General features: G+C 33.7%; 1 protein-coding gene across 1 annotated transcript in view; it reads right to left on the bottom strand.

The window, feature by feature from the left end:
- LOC106870179 (carbonic anhydrase-related protein 10) overlaps positions 1–12,413 on the bottom strand; it is a 1,185,504-nt gene that overhangs the window by 343,832 nt on the left and 829,259 nt on the right. The window contains exon 6 of the mRNA XM_089355291.1: positions 11,992–12,087. Within this exon, the coding sequence (XP_089211417.1) occupies positions 11,992–12,087 (96 nt within the window). The remainder of the gene's footprint in view (positions 1–11,991; positions 12,088–12,413) is intronic.

The raw sequence follows: 12,413 nt of genomic DNA, 5'->3' as shown, positions 1-12,413 counted from the left end.
ACAATTTTAGGGCATATATATATATATATATATATATATATATATATATATATATATATATATATATATATATTTAATCTCTCCAAAGGAGACTAAAGCAGAGGTACTGGATATTAATAGTTATCGACAAGCTAACATGGCAGTCCGGGGAAATATGACGAATGCTGCAACTGATTAGCTCCAAGAGGCCATCGCCTCTCGCTAGCTATGTGACACACAAACCCGTGTCCGTTATAACCTTCGAACAGGGGCGGTCAGCAGCTTCCCCTTGCTGGTTCAAAATCCACAGGCTAGTTTCGGGATATTTGCTTCTTATCAATGTGAAGTAGTCGAACACAGCAAGCGCCGTTGCTGACCGTCTGTTCGAATTTTTATTGACCTATATTCAGTGGAATAAATCCACTTGTTTTGAAAAGTAGAAATATTAACAAATACCCCGAAACTAGTCAGTGAATGCTGAACCAGCAAGAGAAAACTGATAACTTCCACTGTTCGAAGGTTATAATGGACACAGGTTAGCTAGAGGTGATGGACTCTTGGAGCTAATCAACGGCAGCATTCGTCCTATTTTCCCGGACTGCCATATTAGCTTGGTGATAACTATTAGTATCCAGTACCGCTACCGTAATTTCCTCTGAAGAGATTTAGAAGTGTTAATATTTCTATTTTTGAAAACCAGTGGATGTATTCCACTGAATATAGGTAAATAAACCTTGGAACAGTCAGCAGCGACGTCTGCTGGGATCGGCTATTCCACATTAATAAGGGGCAAATACCCCGAAACTAGTCTGTGGATGTTGAACCAGCAAGGGGACGCTGCTGACCTCCCCTGTTCGAAGGTTATACTCGACAGCGGCATGTGTGTCACATAGCTAGTTAGAGGCGATGGCCTCTTGGAGCTAATCAGTTGCAGCATTCGTCCTATTTTCCTGGACTGCAATTTTAGCTTGGCGACAACTATTGATATATATATATATATATATATATATATATATATATATATATATATATATATATATATATATATATATATATATATATATATATATATATATATATATATATATATGTATGTGGGTGTGGGTGTGTGTGTGTGTGTGTGTGTGTGTGTATGTATGTATATCTATATTTTGAGAGGGAGTGAGAGACAGATTTTTGTGCGTTCATAGAAATTATAAGATTGTCCTTTCTCAAAATCCCCACAAGATCTATTGAAAAAACAAAATTTAATTATTGTTTCTGAATAAATCTTCCATCCACAGATGGTGATGTAAAAATGATATTACCTCATATTGTTACGTTATTATGCTAAATTATAATCACGTTATTTACTAATATTTCAAATATCGTCAGATAAATAGGATTAGATTTATATATGTCACTGGTGTTCGACTGTGTTGTAGTGGGCACGTGTGTCCAGAAGAGCGTGTCAGCTTTTACAGTTTGGGACATAACAATTTGCATGTTATAAGCCAAAACCAGTAGAATATGTACACATGTTCGGGGCTGCTCCGCTTTATTCTTTTTCGCTACGTTTTTTTCTCTATCTTTTCGAATTATTTTACTAGTATTACATATTCCATCTGTGTAAAAATCGTGCCTCTCTGCTCAGTTCGATACTTCTGAAGAAGTGGCTATATTATTTAGTAACTCCAAACTAACAGGAGTTGGGAGTTCAGATTCCGACGAGGTTGACATTGCCTTTCATATTTTCGGGGTCAAAAAACTAAGTACCAGTTATGTAATGTCGATTTAATCGACTGTTCCCATTCTCCAGAATTTCGGGCCTTGTGCCTAGAGTACAAAAGGAAAGGATGAAAAGCAAAGTAGACCTAGGCGGAATTTGAACTCAGAACGTACAGACTGACGAAATAACGTTTAGTATTTCGCCCGGCATGCTAACATTTCTGCCATCTCATCGCCTTATGATTTGTGTAAATTAAACCAAAACTGCATTATCTCACATTAGAGTTACATTGTTTGGTTGTAGAAACTATAATGGAAGAACTACATCAATAACGACTTAAATAATCTTCCTAGGGGAGCTTTCTAGACATAAGCACGCACATCCAACCTTAGACAAAATATACAATTGCTAACTCATTTGTAAGTTTAGCACATGTGGGCCAACTTGAGTTAATGTTCGCATATTTGTATCCACGTTAGGATGTCTCAAGATTTATTTAGTTACGGGTTACTAAACTTACTCTTGTGAACTAACAATAACATTGAATTATTCAAACTTTTATATATATATATATATATATATATATATATATATATATATATATATATATATATATATATATATATATATATATATATATATATATATATATATATATATACATATATACATATATATATATATATATATATATATACATATATATGTGTATATATATATATATATATATATATATATATATATATATATATATATATATATATATATATATATACATATACATATATATATATATATATATATATGTACACATATGTATATATGTAGTTGTGTGAACTCCTGTTTGATATCCTATACATTTACCATGCATGGGGCGGCCAATTGTTAAAGGAGTGTAAAAATCTAGTATTACTCTCAGTGCATTAAAAGCAGTAGAGCAGCATCCTGTCACACATGTGCACATGGCGTTCCACCACGGGTAAGAGTAAATAGGACGGACGGGACGGTGCTGAATGAAATGGCTAATTTTCAATATGATGGAAGTTTACAGCTATCAATTGCTTGCATGTATGTTGAAATGACATCACATTTTTGTAATATGTGTGCAGCTTTTGGAAAACAGTACCATAAATGTTGGCCACTCCAGATACATGCAAAGTTGATAAAATCAAAGTTTTCATTACTGCCATCTTCCCAAATCCCTCTTGGGATCCAAAAATATGGCGGAAATTGTATAGTATATGGAACCCATTTTATAAAGCTGAAGAATGTAAATATAAATCAACTGGATAAAATTCCCAATACGTCAGTTACTAGACATGCACATGCATTCAGTTTGTTTACAATGCTCAAGCACATCTATCTTTCTTCGGTTGAAATGTTGTTATAATGCCCAACTAAAGTGTACGAAGGGTACTGTTTTATATTGAAATTACAAACGAAAAGCGCAGTGATGGTGAATCTCACAAATGATTGAAAATACACTTCAAGCAACCTTGAATATATGCAACATCATCTCAGACTCATGAGATGATCTGGCATGATATGTCTCCCAAACATGTTCCCAGTAGTTTACGTATCTTAAATCTCTAAAGTAAAGAACAAAGGGGTATATTGCACATTACGCTATAACAACCATTGTATAAATAAACATCAGTACGCAATAGGTCTTCTCGGTCACAGAAAACACATATAAACGAGCGATACCCCTCTGGGAATTTTTACTGTTTTTTGTTTGTCTTTTTTAAAGTTTTAATTAATTTTATTGTATTTCTTATTTATATTTTCTTCAGCTTTTACATAACTGTGACAAAAAAATTAACTTCCAGCCTCTGATGGACGTGTGTGAGAGTCGATGTGAGTGTGATGTATCTGTGCGTGTATGTACATACATACACACAGATCCATTCATATATATGTATATATATATACACACATACATACAGATATGTTCATATATCTATGCACATTTACATAGATAATCAAGTGTGTGTGTGTGTGTGTGTGTGTGTGTGTGTGTGTGTGTGTGTATGTGTGTCTGAATCTTCCTTCTAATCTGTGCGGTTGAGTACGCGCACACGTGTTTTGCAGCAAGCGGATGAAGGCAAAAAAATATGTGCACACAAAGTTTTCAAGATAAAATCAATTTTCTTTTTAATTGAAGAATTTAATGAATGATATAATTTCATGATAAAAATTTAAAATAATGCACACTTAAATGATATGCATTGTCGTAGGCCGTCAATTTCGTATTTGAGTAATGGTTCTCGCATGGATGCTCACATATTTCCAAACAAAGACAACATTTAGACTGGCAAATTTCTCTACACACTGACAGGCAAAAATTATTGGGTATATTGATTTGCATGTGCGTATGTGCATATGAACTAATAAATACCTATTTACATGTGTTATATATATATATATATATATATATATATATATATATATATATATATATATATATATATATATATATATATATAGAGAGAGAGAGAGAGAGATATATACATATATGTATGTATATATATAAAATCTAAATGATACAAATAACAAGAGGAAGAAATCCTTTATAACATTTTCGATAGAATGTTTTTTTTATAAACTTTGTTTCCAAATACAGTTTACACAAACATTCAAAGTGAAAACAACTGTAACGAATCATTATATATAAATTAATAAAGGACTGAACCAGTGCGTGTGTGTATTACCGGCATAATGCCTCTCCCAAGGTTTAATTGTATATATATATATATTATATATATATATATATATATATTTTTTTTTTTTTTTAAATATATATATATATATATATATATATATATATATATATATATATATATATATATCCGATCATATCATGATCTACATTCATTCCCGTGAGAGGTACAGTCAATGCATACATAGTCATCTAAATTGTCATGAAGTCTATCACACTACCACGCGATCATAATGGTACACGTATGTAAAGAATACTTACCCTACACACAGACACACGAACACACACACACATATTTTGTATATTGTATCATCTTCGTTGTATTTAGTTCGAAAGCCTTAGTCTCCTTTGAAATATAGTATTATACAAGCATATACGGATGCTTGTATAAGCAACTGTACTCGTGCCATACAGCTTGATCGAGGGCGCTTATAGATCCGTATTTGTTAACGCTTATTTTTAATACTTTTCTCGCTAGATTGCACGTTTGTTTCTCTTTTTGCCATCTGTGATTTTATTTTTGATCTTCTATATAAACGAAGATATTTCCTCCGTCTGCCTGCTTCTCTTTCTACAAAACGGGAAATTACATTGCGGAACATTTATCTTAACGAGTTGTATTTATTATCACCCAACGAAATACATCTGCACCGCCGGATGCTCCTGAACCTGATGTGTCGAAATAATTGTCGTGATTAATAAAGAATTCTCGTATATTTTATCTTCCGTCTTACATTTGCCATATACATAACGATTACTCTGAAAGTGACCGTGCTCTACCAGTAAGCTACCAGGTGTAAACCATTCGTTTTATTATCCATTGTATATACATATGTATATATCTTTGAGTAGTGTTTGTACCCCCACCACCTCCTGAAAGTGGCTTTCATGTGTTTCCGTCAGCGTAATGTAGCTGGTCACTAAATATATACATAAATATATATGAAAACACATCTTACAATGGCGCGTTTAACAAAACACGTGTCAGTAAAGAATATTACAGCCGAATAAAGAAAATTTGGACATCGGAACTCTCTGCATTCCATAAAATATTGGCCCACAATGTATTTACTGTGCCAGCACTCATAAGATTTGAACCACTGATATGAAAACCGAAAGAATAGTAACAAGGACACATAATTTCCACATAAACAATGACGTAGACCGCCTCTACATAAAACGAAAACAAGCCAGCAACTGATTAACGTCGATCCAAAATGTGTTTCCATGTCGTATCATATCCCTTTGGAAACAACTTTTAAAGGCTAACTATAGAAGTACATCCCTTGTCCAAGTTTGTGTACGTGAGATTGATAACATCATAAGACTTGGAAGGTAGCTCTTTCAGCAGCATTCCTTGTCTGATAAACTTAAATACATGCCAAAAGAAGTTGCACTGTATCACCCGATGAAAGTATATGAGCAGAAGACTTAAATACATGCCAAAAGAAGTTGCAATGTATCATCAGATAAAAGTATATGAGCCAAAGACTATGCATGTATATTTTAGTAGAAAGCTCCGAGATGGTAGTTACATTGATCATCAAAGCAGTCTATCATGAATCACTGGGTGGACTAGTACATCACACTTTGAAGGGTATGAATTTGCAATCCAGGAACAGAAAATATCAACTATTAGGTTGTCGAGAAAGCTCTTGCGGTTTTTAACCTTTAAATTCGGATGCACACATCTCGGCTCAAACAGAACTTTATTAATCGAAAACAACACCATCAGAATCAACACCCTTTTGACAACGCGAAACAAGTGTCTTTATGGCAGTGGCGTAAAAATCCTGCGTTCTGGTGGCGATGAAGTTATTGAAGGCGTGTTTGGAATGGAAATGGGATAGATGCAACTTTTTAAGCATTTCTCACGAAGGACGTTGTTGAGATGCTTGAAAAAGTGGTAGTCGGTAGGCGAGAGGTCTGGTGAGTATGGCGGATGAGGCAAAGTTTCGTAGCCCAATTCGTTGAACTTCTACAGGGTCAGTCGTGCGACGGGCGGCCGAGTGTTGTCGTGGAGAAGAATTGGTCCTTTTCTATTGACCAATGCTGGCTGTTGTAGGCGGAGTTTCTTATGCATTTCATCCATTTGCTGACAGCACTTCTCCACCGTAATGGTTTCGCCTGGATCCAAAAAGCTTTGATGGATGAGACCGGCCGCAGACCACCAAACAGTCACCATGACCTCCTTTTGGTGCATCTTTGGTTTCAGGAAGTATCTTTGGCTTCGTTGGCGTCCAACCAATGAAATGAGCATCGTAGTTTGTCGTAAAGAATGCACATTTCATCGCAAGTAACAATCCGGTCGCGAGACGGATCGTTCTTGTTGCGTAAAAGAAGGAAAGATGACACTTCAAAACGTTGTTTTCGTTTTTGGTTGTCGTTCAATTCATGCGGCACCCATTTCTCAAGTGTTATTGTTTTTCCACTCTCTTTCAAGTGGTTGGAAATAGTCGTATATGTTACGTCTAATTCCGAAGGAAGCTCTCGAACATCTGTGCGTGGATTGGCTTCCACTAAGGCTCTAAGTTGATCGTTGTCAACATCCGATGGCCTATCACTACGCTTATCATCTTCAGGACTCTCGTCATCGTTACGAAATTTCTTGAACCACTATTGTGCTGTACTTTCATTAGTGGTTCTTGGGCCAAACGCATCGTTGATATTGCGAACTGTTTCAGCAGTTTTTCAGCCTAGCTTGAACTGGAATAAGAAAATTGTGCGAATTTGATTTTTGTCCATGTTGTATTCAACGCTCCGGAAAATATTGCCTAATTATTAAAAAAAAAAGAGTAACACGATTAGATAGAGCGAAAAACGGGCTTTAACATTATATACAAAGTCAAAGTAATTTGACGAAAATTAATTTGAAAATACATCATTTAAAACAAAAATTAAAACTTCCGCAATATCATTCTTGTCAACCTAATAAATATCTGATGCACAAACAGGACAGACATGCAGGAAGAGCAGTAAAATGTGATAATCGATGAAAACTTTGTGTAGTTACTACTGAAAATATCGCCCACATCATAAGCAATTGTCCGAAAATTTCATCACGGTATAATCTACAGATGAGACATGATGTTGTAGTTGGGACACTATAATGAAATTCGTATGAAGGATAACTATGCGGGCAAAGATATAAGAACCTACAGTATGGCAGAAGCCATATCAACTCATAATAAAAGGAGTACTGGTGAAATATCTGTGAAAACCTCAATAAAATGTAAGCACAATAGACCTGATATATTGACTTGGGATAGAGGACAGAAATTGCGTACAGTTGAGAGAAATTAGCTGCCCAGCACATGTTAATATAAAGCTGGAGATCAGTGAAAAAAATAATACCGACGAAGAACTATTGAGAAATCTGCAGGTACTCTATACAGCTTACAAGTTCAAGTTTATACCTGTAATTATTGGGGCCCTAGGATATATAACACACTTCCTAAATACCAATCTTGAGAAATTAGGCTTCTGAAAATCAGAAAGGGAAGAGCTAATTTGAACACTACAGATCCAGTCCATCACTGAAACTGTAAATATGTGTAGAACTATCCAAAAGTTTATCATTTAAATAAATATGAGCATGTCTATATATGCAGCTATATGCATGAGAATACATACATAAAATGAAATATTAAATCTGCTTATATACATGCATACAAACAGAATACCCTGTTGTTGATGTTGAAATTCCAATGAAGGATCTTGGATCTAGGTTAGAAATCGTCTCTTTCTCTATTGGCAAGAAATTTTGAAAAACACTGAATAATGACATACATACATACATACATAAATACATACATACATACATACATACATACATAAATACATACATACATACATACATACATACATACATACATACATACATACATACGTATGTATACATGTATGCCTAATAAGAAGGTTTGCAACAGAAAAGCATCAAACGATACGTAAGGTAAAAGCAATACGACTGAAGTACAATTCAATGATTTAGAATTTTAAACTTGTCTTCCTAAAGTGCATCACAGATAAATATGAAAGTTTTTCTATCCGAGACAATCATAATTTCTATGCAAAAGACTCTAGAATGGTCTTCTTGGGGTTCCAGAAGCAAAATATATTTCTACGTATGAAATATTATCCAACAACTGTATTAATCTAAGATGAAAGCAATGATAGCCTACATACATTTTTTTATCAATTTGAAGTAGAGAGCTGATAACTAATATTTACTGATATAATTTTTGCTTCTTAAATGCTTAACAGTAGTTGAATGTTTAAAGCAACAAATCCTAATCGACCAGAGGCAGTATTAATACCGCGAAGTAACATTTATTCCCGCATTAGAACATGGTTGCTCTAATCGCGACTACAGTGACTGTTCTCACACTGATTTTTTCATATATCGCTTCTGGGGAGATAAGTTACTGCTATTTCAAGCGGTCGAGCGTGCAGCACCAAGGAGATATGTTGGTTTTGGCGCTGGCGTTGATAGAGTATTATCTCCCCGCTGGCGATATAAACAATCAAGAGTGGATTCCGCACCAAAAGCCTATATGAGAGATTCTCTCATGGTAAATACCGCAATAAAATTTGTTCTAACAGAGCATCCACTTTTAGTTGGGAATAAAACTTTGTGATTCGATCTTTTTTTTCCATGTGTAAGAGCCTGGGAGTGGAATGTCGTCCTTTGACAACTCGAAAATGATATGACATGATTATATATACATATAAACATACGTTTGCATATATGTGTGTGTGTTGTTGTTGTTGTCCAGAGATCATGAATTCAAGTTATAAACAGCCAACGTATCTTGAATGAGAACTAGGGTTCTGAATATCCTGTATCGATTTCGAAACTGCCAATATCCAGCAGAGCTATTACCAGGCTGGCGGAATCTCTAAAAGATCGAGCATATGGAATGAAAATGGGATAGATGCAACTTAGAAACCTTCACATACCTCATGGGTAGGAACTCCTTATTTTAAGATCACCTATAGCACAAAGCATGAACACAAGTCGTAAAAAGAGTAGCTTGAAGGATTTTTTCCCTGATCAACAAGCAACGAGCAAGGAAATGCTAAAAGCGATTATTAATGTTGATGCACATCAGTAACAAATCCAGCAGAATGAGAAGACTTTATAAAAATAAATACATACATGCACATATACATTCATATCTACAAACATAAATTTACTGACTTTTAAGAATAGTATTCGTATTCAAGCGAATGTTTACACGCGCAGTTTATTAAAAACAAATTAGGGTCGTCTTCCCTTTCATTATTTTACCCTTCGTCTTTTCATTAATATATGGTAATATTTTGAAATCATGATAATTAAAAATTTTGAGAAATTCCAAAGGAATATGCCTTCTTGTACAATAATTGAGATGCTTTTATTTTCACCGTCTAATTATCTATATTACTTTCCAATCTATTATTGAGATGATCCCGATAATAAGAGGATTATTCAATTACTTCAGACGTTTGAATGAAAAGTTCTATCTCGCCCAGACAAACAGATTTTCAATTGATATATGCCATTGGAATATTTAGATATGGCAGTTCCTGGAATTGCAAATTATCAGTAGAAAGCAGTATAGAATTCGTATTGGCGTATAAAGATCAGAAAACAGTAGACCATAAATAATTCTAAACAATTAGGTAACATAAAAGGAATTATATTGAAAAGCAATCTTTGGGCTACTTTATATATTACAAAGATTTATTTGAAAATAATTGAAACTCTGAATTTTTTTTGTGGTTACTTGAAATGATTTTGCGGAACTATCTTCGGTAAGATTATGCATACAATAAGCTTCCGTTACTATTGATTAGTTTCTTAACATTAGTGTGTTTGGGAAGTACTGTAGCTTTATCTTTATAATAATAGAGATAAGACCATTATGAGTCAGACTTGCATATAGAACGACTTTCTTTCTATTTGAAATTTTGAAAGTTACGATATAAAGTGATCAGAGGAAAAGTGATAATTCTTTCCACGGGAAATCATTATTAGGGTATTTGATATAACAATAGAAATAAAATTGTAGTATCTCTACAATTAGGTTGGCTTCACATTGACTCCAAAAACATCATAACTCGTTCACAATAAAGAATAATTAGGCAATCACCTACATTGCAACAGCTGCTCATCTACGTTAATGCTGTTTTCTCTGCAAACAGAGTAATAGCGGAAAATTTTGTGTGCCACTCATGGAAACCTTAATTTTAGGCGTGAAAACAAGAAATATTGATAGATTATCAATATTTGCTTACGATTATTTACTATCGTATCACTCAGGGTCGTTCAATCCTTATTGGTCAAAATGAATGTTCAATAAACTACTAAAATATATATATAAATGTATATATAAGTCGCAGGAGTGACTGTGTTCTAAGTAGCCTGCTTACGAACCACATAGTTCCGTGGCACCTTCGGCAATTGTCTTCTACTAAAGCCTTGTGAGTGGATTTGGTAGACGGAAATTGGAAGAAGCCCGTCGTATATATGTATATATATATATATATGTATGTGTGTGTATATGTTTGTCTCACCAACATAGCTTGACAACCGATGGTGGTGTGTTTACGTCCGCGTAACTTATCGGTTCGGCTAAAAGGCGGTGCTCCAACATGGCCGCAGTCAAATGACTGAAATAAGTAAACGAGAAAAGAGAAATATATATATATATATATATATATATATATATATATATAATATTCTTTTACGATTCAACTTTCGATAAGCTTTGGCAAAAATCAACTACATTTTACCTACTCACCAAGTAATTGCTTAAATCTAACGAACTATGCATTTATTTTTTGCTAAACATTGATAGCAGATTATTTATCGTCGCAGTAACAACACAATTCGAACATTTATTATTCCGGAGTAAATATTTACAAATTCTGGCGTGCAATCTTTAGTTTTCTGAAATTTAAAATTAAACGCTACTAATCGACAATATTAAAAAGCAACTGCAGGTCTTGTGCCAAAATATGAAACTAATATTTTAAACCTACTCATATAATGATAAAGAAGTAACCAGTGTCAAAGCTTTTTTTTATGGCTCTTATTTTTCACACTTTACAAAATTTGCAAATTGACATAGAACGTTGTCATTGTCAGAGTAGCAGAATCGTTGCACAAAATATTTTACGATATTTGTTCCTAATCTTCACACATTGACTTTAAATCCCACCGCAACCAGCAATATTTTTCATTATTTTTGTTGTTAATAATATAAAGTAGTTTAATACTTGGGTTAATGTAATCGACTAACACGTTGTCTTTTATTTTAGCCTTATACCAGTGCTAAAAATAATAATAATGCGTCTATTATCTTACTTCATAATCCTCTCAATTATTTCTATTCAAGCAAATATATAAATAGTATTGCAAATACATTCATCGTAGAAACAAAGTGACAACAGCATGCAAGTTATTTACAATAACGAAAAATGTATAATAAAGTTCTAATCAACCAAGTATGTTTTAGATTTGGAACATCGAAGGGAGTTTACCCTTAGCTATGTTCAGATAAGAAACGATTAATGGAGGATACATTAAACTATTACATACTTCAAGAAATGCTGTTAATATTGCCATTCCTTTAACTCGCTGTGATGCATTTTTGGGCGTTGGATAGAGGTCAACATTATATGCCATTATTTGTATCTGCAACAAAAATGAATTATTAATAATATTATTTGAAAGTTATCGGGAATATCGAACATTAGAAATAAATAAATTAATATATACAATAGAGAATTTCTTAATAATTGCTGGAAATGAAATGAAATAATAACGTACATAAATATACATTGATTATTTAAGCATATAAGAACAGAAAGAGATATTGAGTACAAATAGGCCTGTCAACATCAGAATGTGTGAGATAGCACAACGTTGCCTGAGAGAATCAAAGGTTTAAACGCATTCTGCTTAATCGATCGACACAAACAAATTATATCGATTTTCCACTCAATCTATTTTAAATTAAC

The sequence above is a fragment of the Octopus bimaculoides genome, chromosome 7, assembly GCF_046866305.1.
Source record: "Octopus bimaculoides isolate indiv1 chromosome 7, ASM4686630v1, whole genome shotgun sequence".
Lineage (NCBI taxonomy): Eukaryota > Metazoa > Mollusca > Cephalopoda > Octopoda > Octopodidae > Octopus > Octopus bimaculoides.
The sequence above is the reverse complement of the archived record's forward strand: the minus strand, read 5'-3'. Positions and strand labels throughout refer to the sequence as shown.